Genomic DNA, 16,050 nt, shown 5'->3' with positions numbered 1-16,050 from the left:
TTCTGCGACATTACTTCCCTATTATTGGGTAATTAAGGTCAAATTCAAACTACTAGCACAGATCATAATCAATGGAGTCTCTCATGCAGAGTCGTATGTTACAGAGGAAACACATCACATGGAGGGACTCACCCCGCTGGGAGATGATAGCTAGTCGAGAGGTGTAGGTTGGGATGAAGCGCAGGAAGAGAGGGTCCACATGGACCTGTAGAGGCGTGATGGCCCGCATCATGCGCAGGTCGTACACTTTCAGGAATCGGTCACAGGCCAGCCCGTTCATACGGCTGGAGAAGCCACAAGTCACGACGAGGTTCCCGTGGACGTCGAAATCGGAGAGACTGCCCGAGTAGGCGTCGAACTCGTGCTCAGCTTTAAAAGTGCGCAGATCTCGAAGGGAGACCTGGAGGGTTGTGAGAAAAGCCAGGAATAAAACAAATAAACATGTTGGAGAGCAGAATAAAAAAAGAAGAAAAAGAAGCCCAATATGATAGGGCAAGGCTTACACGTATCAAAGGGGTCCAGGTGTCTGGGTTATAGGACATATTCAAGGTCAATACAAAGAACTTTCAAGGTAACTTTATGTCCCTAGTACAGTGGAAATTACACAGAAGCATTCCTTGAGATTTGGAAGAGAGGAGATTCCACCAGCAGCAAAGGAAAGAGTTCTTTACAGTAAGGGCAGTGAAAATGTGGCTTGCTACCCATGGAGGCTGTGATGGCAGATACAGCAGATATATTTAAGAAAAAGAAGGAATACTGTGTTGGGATATACCAAATAAGTTAAAAATAGGAAGAGTGTTTATCCAGGGAGAAATCAGATTGCCATTACTGGTGTCAGGAATTATTTCACTTATGTCACTTTATGTCACTTTATGTCACTTATTAGACATAATTAGCAAATGTTTCAATGAGATTTTTTTGTTTGCCATCCTCTTGAGCAATATAACTAAAAATATAGACTAAATATTTTAATATCTTACCCAGTTCGAATTGAACATAGGTTGAGCTCAATAGGCATGTCTTTCTTCAACCTAATCTACTATGCTACTCTGTATGGCATCAGAAGATGTGAAGCATGAGAGGGACCAATAGGCCAAGATCATACAAAATGTATTGCATGTGGGCAGAAAAGACATGACAAAGTAAAGACTTTGCAAGGTCTAGTGGCACAGACTTATATGAAGAAGAAAAATGGAAAAAAGTTATGTGGAGAAAAAAAACAAATCAAAAAAAAAAACCAACGAAAACTACAAACATATACTGTAGTACTCCGAAGGAATAACAAGATACCTTTCCAGATGTGTGCCCACAGAAAAAGAAGCGATTTGATTGCCTCATGATTGTGATCCCAGGGACCTCTGTTGTATACTAGGAAAAAGAAAAAAATATATCTGAGGGACCTTCAAAAAACGCAAAAACTCAGGCTCTCACAGTCATCACCATTCTCATCAGATTCGAACCAAGGAACAAGTATACAGGATATACACAATGTTCTGGTTTCAAAAGGAAACATACAAGTTAATAACTATAATAAAAAATAAGCTTAATAATGCCTATATACAAGTTACTCAGCCTATTTAGTCTACCACAGTAATTTTCACTACATACAGTAATACCGCAGATCCTACTTGTACTCCAGGATACTGTATCTTAGTCTTCAGGTGCCCATGTAACTTTTTATGTTATCAAATTGACTACAGAAGCAGACTATACCCATCAAACCATATTACGCTTTAATTACAGAAGTCTTTAGCTAAATACACCCGACTTACAGATCTATTTAACATATTCAACTTCTGTATTCCCCCAAGTTATGCTACTGACAAATCAAAGAGCAAATGTTACGACAGATCACAATGGAAACTCAGTACAAGAGGGGCCTGCAGTGCATTGCCAAAAAAACAAAAATAAGTGTTATAAAAGTAGTGAAATTATGTTGTTCTTTTTACACGGAATGTGTCTAACGTGAGTCAAAGGACATAATGAGCACACTAACATTTTCCTTTTATTTATGGCTATTTACAATTACGGTGGAAATATTTCCATGTGGGAGGGAGGTTACACCTCCCTCCTACATTCACCTCCCCGGCTTCCCCTTGTGGGCAGAGTTCTTTGACGTAAAACTTGCACTTGCAGTGATCTATACATGTGGAGATGAAGTTATGACGAGGGAAGTTACCTTCTGTGTCTCCTGCACAGTGTTAAGGTCCATCTGTATCACATGGTTTTGCATCCCTCCCATGAGCAGGGTACTATTATCTGTGAGCAGCAGGCTGTGCATGTCCACATTTTCATCCATGCTACAAATCATGAGAAAACAAGGTCACTTATCTTCATTTGCTGGTAGACTGCCACAAAAGACATAGGATCTGTGGTCCATCATGCTTGTCACCCAGTGTGTAACTGCAGTGTAAGAGTGACAATATCAGAAGAAAACGAAGATCCACTGAGTCTGTCCCTCTGATACATAATTGTAAGCTCTCCAGGGCAGGAACGCCTTTTCTTAATGTCTACTTATGCATGAAGCGCTTATTCCTATTATGTAATGTGTGTTACTGCTGTAAAGTTATGTACATTGATGGTGCTATATAAATAAAGATATACATGACAGTGAGAGACAGAAGGAATATTCAGGTAATTGAACCTATTTCTCTTGCAGCAGGATAATATAGTAACAAGAAGAAAAAGTAGCATCACAATCTGTCCTTCTAGTTTAGGCAAATAAATATATGACCCATCACGCCTGCCCCTCCAACCAAAAATTGACATGGTGTCAAAAATCATAACAAACAGAAACAAAGGACTACAGTCTGTCCTTAGATGGTATAGTTGGTATTAAAACCTTGCGTACTGCAATGTGTTGCATGGAATAAAGACCCCACGCATACTGCTTAAATATGCGGTCTTTTCTGTGCTGGGACGAGATCAGCTCCATTCCAATTATTGAACTAAAACCTTCTCTAGAAAAGAAATGATGCTCGCACAGAACACTGAATAGGGACTAAAGACTTACAGATAGTCAAAGATGATCAGTCCCCCACGGGTTAGGTATTTCAGGTTGGTCTTGGTGAGGAAGAGCACTCCGTTCTCCAAGCTCTGGATCTGCCGAATGTCGTTGGTGGCGTGTACTTGGAATGATGAGTACCTCTCCAGCGCAGGGCTAAAGAAGGAAGTGGTATGGCCCTGTGGACAAACAAAGAGAGGGAGTCTGGTGAAGGACATTACTCAAAACATCCGATTCCTTTCTTATCTTCATGGTGTTGTACATGGTCATATTATGCAGGTACCTAACAGTACCTAACCTGCAATTTAGTATGCGGCATGGAGGGGATATGAATGGGTGCTGATAAAGTATGAGCACAAAGAAAATATCTAAAGGACGAATAAAAAAAAGGTTCCACCACCATCAAAAACAACAGTCTGCATTATCATAGCATAAGTATAGAAGAAAGAATATTCAGAATCTGGATAAATAATGGAAGAAAACGTTAAAAATATAAATCTGGTTTGTAGAAAAGGCTCAATGCTTATATGTTATGCCTCTGTAGAAGGTACTGCTCACGCGCTGTAAAGTCAGAATTTCTCTTTGTAGTATGCGTTACGCCTTTCATACGGAGATAAACCGAATCACCGAAACGCAACAGGTTCTGATCCTGGACCAGAATCTCCCACTTCCAAAGCCAGCGTCTTAAGCAAAATATCACTGCTCTTCAGGTGCTAGCTATATAAAGGACAGGAAAAATACAGCTATGAAGGTTTAGGATGCACAAATATACAATTGAATAAAAAAAATGATTGCTGCTCGAGGTCTTGGTGAAGTCCCTGAAGCGGTTATCTTCAGCATTAAAAGTGAGAGATTCAGCTCCCATGGCAAAACTACACCTCCAAAAATACAACACAATGGTCCAACTGGGTAATAATATAAGGGAATGGAACAGTTACAGGAATATTGGTGTTAGCATGCAGGCTTATGCTTCACACCTACCCATACTGATATGCATGAACCACCTGTATGAATACAAATTCTCACACACTCCTCCCCAGGCTTAACAAGATGAGAACCAATGCTCGTGTACCCTTCTTTTATATTATACATTATATTTCTGTGCATTGTTACTCAGTTATAATTTCCGTTTTTGCTAGAAATGTTGCTTGACGTTTTAACCTCAACATACAATTCTTTCTACAAACTTCGAATAACTTTTACTGTGGAATGAATGTATATATGATATACCGTCTAGTGCAGGCCTGCACAACTTGTAAAGTGAGAAGGGCCGAACTGCTCCAATGAAAAAAAGATTTGGGCCGCACGGGTAAAATCATCATCATCATCTCTCCTCCTGCACCTCTCATCATCATCCTCATATATCTCACCCAGAACCCCTCATTATCAACCTTTGCGAGACTCCCCAACTATCTCTCATACCCCCATCTCTCCCCCACACAAATAATACTCCCCCTCCACATAAACACACAATAACCCCCCTGCACACAACATACATACCCCCCCCCCCTTGCACCTCACACCCATCTCCCCCTGCACCTCACATCAAATCACCCTCCCCTGCACCACAAATCACATCATCTCTCCACCCCCCACCCCACCTTGGTTTGCGATGGAGGAGGAGGCGGCAGAGCAGGCAGGACTGTACGCACGCTCTAGCAAGCAGCAGGCACGGAAGTGCCTCAATGCTGGAGCACACTGCTACCCTGCAGTGCTGACAGCGGGCTCGCGGGGGAGAGCAGGCTGCAAAGTGAGTGCAAACGGGTCGCATGTTGTGCAGGCCTGGCCTATTGCTTCAAGCAACACAAAATAAAGAACTCGGAAAAAAGTGACAGATTCAGAGTCTGTGTGAAATATCTTGATTTCTTAGAGACATTGGCCATGATATTATAGGGCTTATTAAAATGCGCATCAAACAACAGTCTGGAGGTTTAATGAATAACCCCTTACTAGGCTCACAAAAATGGAGGCATGAAGAGAATATTGAACTTATAAACTGGTGAAGTCGATGGGATTTAAAGTCTAATAATATGTAGTATCTGTAGCCCAGTAAGAAAATCCATACTTTCACATCAAGCTCTCTGATACTCCAAGCCATGTCATGTATGTGACTCTGTATTACTTTAAAAAATAAGATCCTATCATTTGCTTAGGGAGTGGAGTCTGGAGATTGCTTATAGCAAGTGTAGTTAACTACCCGACTTCTGCATGCCTTGTCTATAAATTAACCCAGGGGTTCTCAGCTACAGCCCTCAAAGCCCCCCCAACAGGTCAGGTTTTCAGAATATCCCTGCTTCAGTACACTTGGCTCAATCAGAGGCTCAGTCTTCGACACGAGCATAGCACAGGAATGTCAAATTTCTTTGCAACACAAATATTGACATAAAACACTGCTCTATTCTTAGCTTCACTTGTTTTATTAGGCATGGAGAACAAGCACAGGGTCCATATCCCTGCTTCAGCATAGGTGGCGCAACCAGTGGCTCAGTCAAAGCAGGGATAACCGGACATGATGGGGGGGGACTGGAGTTGAGCACCCCTGCATTAACCTGCTGATTTAACGTGAGTAGACCTGGTAAAGCCTCATGTTTGGGGGGTCCCTTTCTTTTAGCCATCTCCAATGTTTAGCATTGCGTTAACTGGACCCCGCGCTTGTCCTTCGTGCCTAATAAAACAAGTGAAGCTAAGAATAGAGCAGTGTTTACGTCAATATTTGTGTTGCAAAGAAATGTGACATTTATGTGCTATGCTCGTGTCTTTTAGATCTACGCTTTCCAACTAATCAAAGTAAGTGGCTTTTCCCGGAGTGCAGCTCAATATCCATTTTGTTATTTCCCATCAGCCGTTTGTTTGTTTGTTCCTGCTATCTTCATTCTCAGACAGTACGAGTACAGTAACCTGCACAGGATCCTGGCCCTGCTGGCTGACTGCAGGGAGGAAGCTTTAGGATCTCTCTAAAATGCCTTTTTGTTGTTGTTGTTCTTGATATACAGAACCCCTTACCACTCGAAAAGCCAAGAAACACCTCAAGCTTATTTCCTATGGAAATGTTGCCTTAACAGTGAAGCAGGGTTTTGGCCTTTTTTGCTAAAGTCAATATCCAAGTAAATTAAGTGCAGCTTGTTTTACTACCCTCTCTGTAAGCGGCATGCTATTGGTCGATAGTTACTCTGAGAGGTACTGTACGGTGATAGAGTAAATGCTCAGTTTGGTTGGAGGCAACTTCTCTCAGCAATTTGTAGGAGTAAAGTAAAGTATTTTTAGGACAGATAAGTTGCTGCAAGTGTGAAGTGTAAATTCACCTTTATCCCAGAGAGCCGTAAGACCAGCGGTATGCGAGTGCCACCGATCTTTCTGGCACTCAACCCCACCTGGTATAGGGATAACATGGTCGCATGCAGGCCCCCCACTTTCATTCCCATCATGTTCACCCCTTAGAAAACAAGCATTTAATGCATGACCAATCTACTTTGTGATAAACACATTAAAGCAGCCATTTTCTATTTGATTTTTTTTCCCTTGAATATGTGCGTCAATACAATCCACACAATGATACGTAATTAGCCAAATTGCCAATCGGTGAAGATTTGGCTCGGGGGTTCACTAAATGGCTGTCAGTGCAGCAGAAGAAGACCAAAGATTTAAAGTTCTGTGGGGAAGATCATGTGACCAGGCAGTATAAAAGGGTTTAAGGAAGTCTAAGATGGCTCTGTAGGAGTGGAGGGATGCCTTTCAAATGGAAACAGAGTTTAAAAAAATAAAAAAGTACAGCAGAGGATATTTCACCTTTAAAAGATCAGGATATGGGTTATTCGTTGGTGACCTCATCCCATGTTGAGGCCAAATAAATTACAGCTACATGCTGATGTATTTTAAAGGCTGATTAAGTCCCAGAGTTATCACAAGTACATGGTACTAGAAAGCACAAGGATATAAGATAAAACTCACTCCGTGGTTCCCGACCCACAACATCTCCTCGTGAAGATCAAAGTGTACAGCAGAGACAGGTACGCCAACCTCTGACACAGTGGTGTGCAACTCGGAGTACATCCCTTCCATGATGCGTACAGACTCTGGGACAGGGAGCCCTTCCAGGCGCACACCATCATGATCCAGCTCCACGTTCTGCAGGAGGTTGGGGTTCAGGTGGGGATCAAGGGTCGGGTCAAGGGGGGCGTGGAGGGTGGGCGCATACTCTGCCAGAGCAGGGTCGAGGGCATCAAAGTTCATGGTGGCATTGGAGATCTGCAGAAGGTGGACTAAAAAGAAACAAACAAAAAGGAAAGGGTTAACTTCTGCCAGCCACACTGGATCCCAGACACGTTGAGCACTCAGGATTAGGACGGAAGGTTTCCTAGAGCCTAACCCAGGTGGAAGCCTTTCCAAAGATAAGAGTCTTCTAGCTTTCATGGATGAACTCAAACACTGAAGTCAACCCACTGAACTAAAGACCCTAGTCTGCTGAATAAGTTACCAAAAAACAAGTGTCTTAATATCAGTTCGATTGTACGTTCTTCAGGGCAGGGACTCCTTTTTCCTAATGTTACTTTTATGTCGCTTATTATTAAGTGCTTATTCCAATTATTTGTTATATTATTATCACGTGTATTATTGCTGTATCACGTGTATGTACATCGATTGCACTATATAAAGATATACATACATTTTTTACGTTTATCTTGGAAATGTACATCTACTTTAAAATTATATCTAAAAACACAACTTCTTGAGCCTATGGAGTCTATCCTGACATGGTTCCAGACTTACCATGTTTTGGTGACAAGATTGAACTAAATGACCCACACACGAGAACAAAAAACATACATTAACTAAATAATGCTCGCAAGATTAACCCCCCCCCCCCCCCACCACCGGTAAGTCCGCTGGAAATAAAAACAAATGTTCAGAACATATTTTAAAAAACACTTAAAACATTTGTTTCTTTTAATTGCATCAATTAAAAAAAGGTTGGGCAAATTCTGCAGTTATTACTCAAATTTCATAATGCAAAAAAATACAATAATCTCAAATTATACACTTCCTTTTACCAGGCTCAGTATGTCTCTAACTCTATTCATATATCTCCATCTCTCCTTCCTTCACCACTTCTGAGTTCACATGAACTCCTTTCTTACCTGCGCCCTCTGACACTGCACAGCTATATTGCCTGCACTAAATCACACCCCTACAAATCCTCCTCACACATTCTCTTTCTATCCATGCTTCGCCTCCTTGCTTCTGGGGATATCGCTCCCAATCCTGGTCCCTGCCTTATTCCTACATGCTCTCGCCCTCACCTGCCAAATGCAACCTCTACTCCTGGTGTAAACTCCTCCAACCTCATATCCATCCCCTGCCACCCTCCCTCTTCTCTCCCTTTCTCCTGTGCCCCTTGGAATGCTCGCTCCCTCTCTAACAAGTTCCTCTCTGTGCATTACTTCTTTCTCTCTCACTCTCTGCTCTTATTTGCTATAACTGAGACCTGGCTCACTCAGTCTGACTCTGCTCTGGAAGCTGCCCTCTCTTATGGTGGCCTTTCTTCCTCCCACACTCCGCGCCCTGATGGCAGGGGTGGAGGCGTTGGGCTCCTGCTCTCTCCTCTCTGCCGTTACCGAACCCTTCCTACTCCTCCCTCTCTTGCTTTTCCCTCCTTTGAGTTTCACACTGTCCAGATCTTCTCTCCTCTCCCTGTCCACGTGGCAGTCATCTATAGCCCACCTACCTCTACTCACCCCCCTTCTGCCTTTCTCTCTCACTTTGAATCCTGGCTCTCTTTCTTTCTCTCCTCAGACTCCCCTGTTCTTCTCCATGGGGACTTCAATTGCCACATTGATGACCCTTCTCTCCCTTGGGCTTCCCGCTTTCTCTCTGTAACCTTTTCTTTTGGCCTTCAACAGTGGACTGCAGCCAGCACCCACAAGGACGGCCACTACCTCGACCTGGTTTTCACAAAAAAACTTCTCTCTCTTTGATTTCTCCATTTCCCCCTTTCCTCTCTCTGACCATCACCTCATCTCATTCTCTCTATCTCGCTTCTCCCACTCCATATACCCCCCCGGTTCTGCAGAAACCTGCGCTCTATTCACCTACCTGACTTTGAGTCCACTTAACGCTCCTCCTTCTCTCCCAGCTCTGCTACAGACCCTGACAACCTGGTCAGGAACTATAACTCTGCCTTATCCTCCTCTCTTGATCTACATGCCCCACTTTCTCTTTGCCGTCCTCGCCCTTCTAACCCCAGACCCTGGCTAAATTCCCACACGCGCATGTTACGTTCCTCTGAACACCTCTGGAGGAAATCTAATACTCTCGCAGACTTCCTTCACTACAAATTTATGCTATCCTGTCTCAACTCTGCCCTCTCGCAAGCGAAACAAGCCTACCTTTCTTCACTAATCAACACGCACAAGTCTAACCCACGTCGACTATTCTCTGTCTTTGACGCTCTACTCAAACCACCCTCAGCTGCCTCTTCTTCCTCCATCTCCGCTCAGGATTTTGCTGACTATTTTAAGGAAAAGGTGTAATCCATACGTCAGAACATCCCGTCTGTTTCTTCCTCCCATCCTACACCTCTTCCTAACTCTCCTCCTGCCTTCCTTGACTCTTTTTCCACGGTCTCAGATGAGGATGTATCACTGTTGCTCTCCTCTTCTTCCTCAACCACTTGCCCTCTTGACCCCATTCCCTCCCATCTCCTAAAACCTCTTGCCCCTACTATAATCCCTACGCTCACACACATTTTTAACTCCTCCCTTTGCTCTGGAACCTTTCCATCCTCCTTCAAACATGCAACAGTCATACCATTACTCAAAAACAGCAAGCTTGACCCTACCTGTCTTTCTAACTATCGACCTGTCTCCCTCCTGCCTTTTGCCTCTAAACTCCTTGAACGTCTTGTATTCTCTCGCTTGCTCCATTTTCCCAACACCTATTCTCTCCTAGACCCTCTACAATCTGGCTTCCGCACTGCTCACTCCACGGAAACAGCCCTCTCTAAAATAACTGATCTCCATGCTGCCAAAGACAGAGGTCATTACACTCTGCTCATATTGCTCGACCTCTCTGCAGCATTTGACACCGTGGACCACCCTCTTCTCCTTCACATTCTCCATACTCTTGGTATTCGGAACAAAGCTCTATCCTGGGTCTCTTCTTACCCTCTCCCATCGTACTTTCAGTGTCTCTTCTGCTAACACCACCTCCTCCTCTATTGATCTCTCTGTGGGGGTACCCCAGGGCTCTGTCCTGGGACCTCTTCTCTTTTCTCTGTACACACTCTCTCTAGGTGACCTAATAACATCTCTTGGGTTTAAATATCTCCTCTACGCTGACAACACACAAATTTACTTTTCAACACCTGACCTTACACCTGCTGTACAAACCAAAGTTTCTGAATGTCTCTCTGCTATATCATCCTGGATGGCCCTCCGCCGCCTTAAACTCAACATGGCAAAAACAGAACACCTCATACTTCCTCCCAAATCTGGCCCTACTACCTCCTTCCACATTACATTCACCCAGTAGCCCAAGCACACTGCTTAGGGGTCACACTGGACTCCTCTCTCACAGTCTCCTCTCACATTCAAAACGTTTCTAAAACCTGTCGCTTTTTCCTCCGCAATATCACTAAGATACGCCCGTTCCTCTGTTGCTCGACTGCTAAAACTCTGACTCAGGCCCTCATTCTCTCCCGTCTTGATTACTGTAACATCCTGCTGTCCGGCCTTCCTGCCTCTCATCTGTCTCCCCTACAATCTATCCTAAACGCTGCTGCCAGAATCGCTCTGCTCTTTCCTAAATCTGTCTCTGCGTCTCACCTCCTGAAATCCCTCTCCTGGCTTCCTATCAAATCCCGCATCTCACACTCTATTCTCCTCCTCACTTTTAAAGCTTTACACTCTTCTGCCCTGCCTTACATCTCAGCCCTAATTTCTCGTTATGCACCATTCAGACTCTTGCGTTCTTCACAAGGATGTCTTCTTTCTACCCCTTTTGTATCTAAAGCCCTCTCCCGCCTTAAACCTTTTTCACTGACTGCCCCGCACCTCTGGAATGCCCTTCTCCTCAATACCCGACTAGCATCCACTCTATCCACCTTTAAGACCCACCTTAAGACACACTTGCTTAAACAAGCATATGAATAGCACTGTGGATAATACTGGGCACATGATATAAAGCTTAGCCCCCTGCAGATGCACTTACCAGAACTCCCTCCTACTGTCTCTGTACGTTCTCCCTACCTACCAATAAGACTGTAAGCTCCTCGGAGCAGGGACTCCTCTTCCTTAATGTTACTTTTATGTCTGAAGCACTTATTCCCATGATCTGTTATTTATTTGATTACGACGTGTATTACTACTGTGAAGCACTATGTACATTAATGGCGCTATATAAATAAAGACATACAATAACTCCCCCCCCAACTCTCTGTCCCACCATACTGCAGTAACGAACCCCACTGGTTGGCGCTAGTTGGATTCCGCTTACAGGTGGGAAGATTGTTATTCCCCCTGTTATATATGTTGAAAGAATGGCACACTGTTATATAAAATGTCAAAGTATCCGAATTGTGTTAAACCCACTGTAAGGGTATCTGCACCTTGACACTTGAATCAATGTTATGCTACATTATTTATCTTCCAGCCTATTCAATAAAATATTTGTACCAAAAAAACACAACAACATTTATTTTTCCTATTTATTGTTAGCCCCATTAATACTGAATAAGAATGAACATAGCACACATTCTTTATATATACACACAAACCGCTGTTTTTGTAGGGGTACTCAAGAATTCCAGCACCCTTTTGCATATGTATTTTTATGAGTACAGATACACATACTTTTAAAGTACAATGCTCATATTGTCATACGTACTTTGCCAGGTATCTACAGATATACTTTTAGCATAACTACGCCTATGTTCCTCCAAGTTTGAACTACTTATTGACTTCCAGTGATCACACACAAAAAAAACACCTTTAGTGCCTATATTGTGCTTGTTTTCTCTTTGGCTTCTATTCAACATTCTGTGAAGCCGTTCCCTCTTTGTCAGACAAGAATTTAGGGGCACACTTAAGAAGCGATGCTATGTTAGAAGGCATCTTCCTACACTGGAGACATCTTACAATCTTACAGCCCATTCACTTGAATGGCCCATAGTGACCTATGCAATAGCATGACCTGGTAAACATGGATTTGCTGGTCGTAAGGCAAATCAAAATAGTTGGCCCCCTCATCGTTGCTCATGTAGTAATCATTGAAAGGAACATCACTACATTGCACCAATTGTATGTCCACTTTCCCATGGAAATCCTCATTCAGGTAAGATAGAGAGAAGAGATAGATATAGATATATAGTTAAGTCTGAGAGGATCGAGATCCAATATACCGGCACAGCACAAGAGATAGTCACATAAAAGTGGTTTATTGGGTCCCAGGGGCCCGAAACGTCAGGCATATATGTGTGCATTTTGGACCCAATGAACCACTTTTAAGTGATTATCTCTTGTGCTGTGCCGCTATATTGGATCTCTAGGGATACACACACACAATTTTGTTTAATAAAGCTTTGCCAAACAGCAAAAGGGACAATACTAATCACAAAATACATAATACTGATTCCTTGAGAAGCGCATATCTACCGAAACAATTAAGAAGCCATGACAATGCAGCAATAATCAGAGCTGAAATATTTGGGTTGTTTTTTTAAAAAAAATTTATACAACACACACAAGTGTGGTCATATTTAAGATTCCCTTGAAATAAATGGTTTTACAATTTTTCCCCAAATTAAAAATTACTGGAAGGTTTCACAACGAGCATTCTAAATGGATATTAAATGTAATGAGACCAGTTACAAGAAAGTATTATGTAAATCTTTAAGTAACAAAACACACACACACCTAAATAACAAATTGTAAAGATACAAAATGTCCTAATTAACCCAGGACCGTTCCTCTTTGCACAGGTAGATCACAAATAACTGTAGAAAAAAAATGGGAAAAACCCCCAATTGATGCTACAAACCATGTGTGTCTAACAATGTCCATATAACAATCATTGAAAAGGAGACCACTGAGGTATGGTGGTGAAGAGTATGACCGGAGCCATAACAATATAAGGTAATAAAAGTCAATGCAATGACCCAATTATGTGTGGAATAATGCGGCAACCACCTCACCTGAACTCCGTCTGGAGGCAGCAGAACGCGGGGAAAGACAGGGTGATCCGACCACCCGAGAGATGAGTCCTGCAGCAACAGAGCACCTCTTGTCGGGTGCCTGTGTCACCTCCCACCGAACCGCTGTTGGCGAGTGGAGTACCGTGACCACACTGGTGAGAAAGGACCGGAGCGCTGCTGCAGGGAAATATTCACAATGCAGATGAGCAGCTGTTATACCCGAGATCCAGAGGGCGTGCTTCGATATGGTAAGCAAAAGGGTAGAGGGTAGAGCACAGCAAAACAATGTAAGGTCTGGAGGCAAAAAGTAAAAACTTTACTTGTTGAAAGGAGTGTGTTACTCTTTGATAAAGCGCCTCCACGGCGGGAAACGTGTCAAGAGTTTTTTTTAATTGTGTGTTCGATTTTTGTGGCTAATATGCCTAATAAATAATTTATTTTACTTTTTGCCTCCAGCCCTTACATTGTTTTGCTGTGCTCTACCCTCTACCTTTTCAATTTTCGCAAATAACTGTAGACAACATGACTGACTTGATACAGTTTCCAAACTATCATTTATTTCAGAGGTCTCCAAACTACGGCCCGGGAGCCACATCAGGCCCCCCACAAGATTTTATCCGGCTCGCAGCAACTTGAAATATATATATTTTTGCTCATTATATTATCATTTCCCAGTGTAAGCATGGCATCCTCTCTTTGTAATTGTCACATTTCTCTTTTGTTCTGAATCATATCATGCTGAGTACCCCAAAAAGATCCAAATAAAACGTATTCATTCATTTATAAAATATATACAAAGATTTTTTTTCTTTGGCCCGCGAAAATGTGTAGAATATACGATGTGTCCCTCGTACTGAAAAGTTTGGAGACCACTGATTTATTTGAATTAGGCTACGTCCATAGCAGGGGAAGCCGCGCTGAGCCCCGGCATCCTCAATGAGGATGTCTTTAGATGGGGCTCACGCGAGCGTCCGCAGGCGTGCTGAGGCGTTGGAATTTTCAGCCGTCAGCAGAGACCGTTTCTCAGCGCGCTGTCGGCTGAAAACCTTTAATCACAGCAAAGCAGCGTGAACGTCATGGTGCCGTGACGTCGGCGCGCCGCGGGCTATTGGCCCAGCGACGTCACTGCCCCGCCTCCCCCTCCCTCCCGATCGCGCATGCTGGCTCACCTGCCAATCCATGGGATCACACCTGACCGGGCAGGCGAGCCCCAGCGTCAGCGCGGAGGAGCGCGGGCTGAGGCTCTATGGACGCAGCCTAAGGTATCACAGATTACACCTTTAGAACAGCCTCCTGTCCTATCTCTAGATCAGGGGTGCGCAAACTTCTAGTGCTGCTCTCCCCCAGTGCTCGCGACCCCCCTTACTTTAGTGCCACGATGATGAGTCGCCCGAAGCCGGCTTAATCACAAGAAGTGAGTTTACAGAGGCCTCGCACTGTGCCGCGGCAGTTAAATGCCTTGGGGGAAGACCGTTAGACCTCTGTAACCCTCCCCGTTTGCGCACCCCTGCTCTAAGGTATTCTGCTCTCATATAAACTTTAACCTGACTGATGGTCCTCCCTGAATTGTGGTACAGTAGCTTCAATTAATTGTGTCTATTCAAGCAATGTTTCAGGGCTGCTCAGGAACATATATATTTGTTTACATTTTGTTTTAATATATGCAGCATTGGATTACCTTTATTGAAAACCAATTACCTAAACTGCCATTCAATTCGTTCTCCAGTGATCGATCACCAAAATCCTGCTTCACTGGGTTCACTAAATGGCTGCCTTTCCGTTTCAAATTACCTTCAGTCAGTGTAACTCAGCAGTTACAATGTATTCTTATATTACTAAGGTAACATTATCTATTGTTATAGTTTGTAGCTCAAACTGCTGGGAACATTGGCAACAAATTATCACAAACAGGAAAGTGTTACAAAGATCTTGCACTGCTGGGAAAGTGTTTAAAACTTTTTATAGAAATCAAAGGATATTCAGTATATTAAAACTCATTACAAATGGCATTGAGTTGAATTTTAAAAAAGGTAGTATTTAGTATTTAATACTACAGAACTGATTTATTTAAAAAACAAAAACAAAGAAAACAGTGTGTCTTTCATGAGGGTAAAGTTTGCCCATCAGCTGCACTAATCATTGTTTTCTATTGAATTACAAGATTAGATGCTATTTAAACATGGGAACAAACTAATCGTTTGGGGTTTACTGTTTATTTGAACAAATAACGTATTTTATCTGCAAACATATTACCCATGACATTATATAACGATATATCAGGAGGACATATGCCAATATTCCTTGTTATTCCCGGTTTCATTGAATAGGGACAGGTATACTTGGAAACTATTTCTATTGTAAGTGTTAAATAATGAATATCATTAGGGGAAACACCGATAAAGGGTTACTGTGATCCCCCCCCGATCTTACAATTAACCGCATCGACCCCATCCCGTACATGTGAAACTCAAGCACAGGATTACCTCTTAACAGCGCATCTTGCTTGGGAACCGCACTACAACCTAACCCCACCTCCCAGGATACCACGACCGACAGCTGGCTGGACTAATCAGATGACACTGGTAGAAAAGTTAGAGCTATCTCAGCCAATCAGAGGGCAGAAAGGCGGGGCTTGTTGGTGGAACTTTGTTGACGGATGTGGCGTGACTCGGGTAGGATGAGAGCATAGAAATGACTTGAACGGGAAGCGTGCAGGGTCAAACTCAGTGCGAAAGCTTCGCGTGTGAAGTGACGGCTTGATGTTGCTAGGAGTGAATGGAAGAGATTATTTATTGTTCAGAGGGTTGAGACCCACTGCCAGGATTTCTTAATATTGATTTATTTAATTTAAAAAAATAAT

The 16,050-nt window shown here is 43.0% G+C and overlaps 1 protein-coding gene across 4 annotated transcripts in view; it reads right to left on the bottom strand.

Annotated features, from left to right (window-relative positions):
- Positions 1-15,831, bottom strand: part of PAN2 (poly(A) specific ribonuclease subunit PAN2) — a 44,248-nt gene extending 28,417 nt beyond the window's left edge. For 2 of the 4 annotated variants that reach the window (XM_075591375.1, XM_075591378.1), the window contains exons 1-7: positions 15,674-15,831; positions 13,191-13,367; positions 6,953-7,263; positions 3,014-3,183; positions 2,180-2,300; positions 1,291-1,368; positions 133-400 (exon numbers count right to left, since the gene is read on the bottom strand). In XM_075591375.1, coding sequence (XP_075447490.1) covers positions 133-400; positions 1,291-1,368; positions 2,180-2,300; positions 3,014-3,183; positions 6,953-7,234 — 919 coding nt within the window. In that variant the 5' untranslated portion in view covers positions 7,235-7,263; positions 13,191-13,367; positions 15,674-15,831. Of the gene's footprint in view, positions 1-132; positions 401-1,290; positions 1,369-2,179; positions 2,301-3,013; positions 3,184-6,952; positions 7,264-13,190; positions 13,368-14,868; positions 15,648-15,673 lie in introns of those variants that run through there. The other 2 variants (XM_075591376.1, XM_075591377.1) reach the window with 2 other exon arrangements.
- Between the last annotated feature and the right edge of the window lie 219 nt (positions 15,832-16,050).

Source organism: Ascaphus truei, chromosome 3 (genome assembly GCF_040206685.1).
Source record: "Ascaphus truei isolate aAscTru1 chromosome 3, aAscTru1.hap1, whole genome shotgun sequence".
In the NCBI taxonomy this organism is placed as follows: domain Eukaryota; kingdom Metazoa; phylum Chordata; class Amphibia; order Anura; family Ascaphidae; genus Ascaphus; species Ascaphus truei.
Note: the sequence above shows the minus strand (reverse complement) of the source record. Positions and strands in the feature narration are given on the sequence as shown.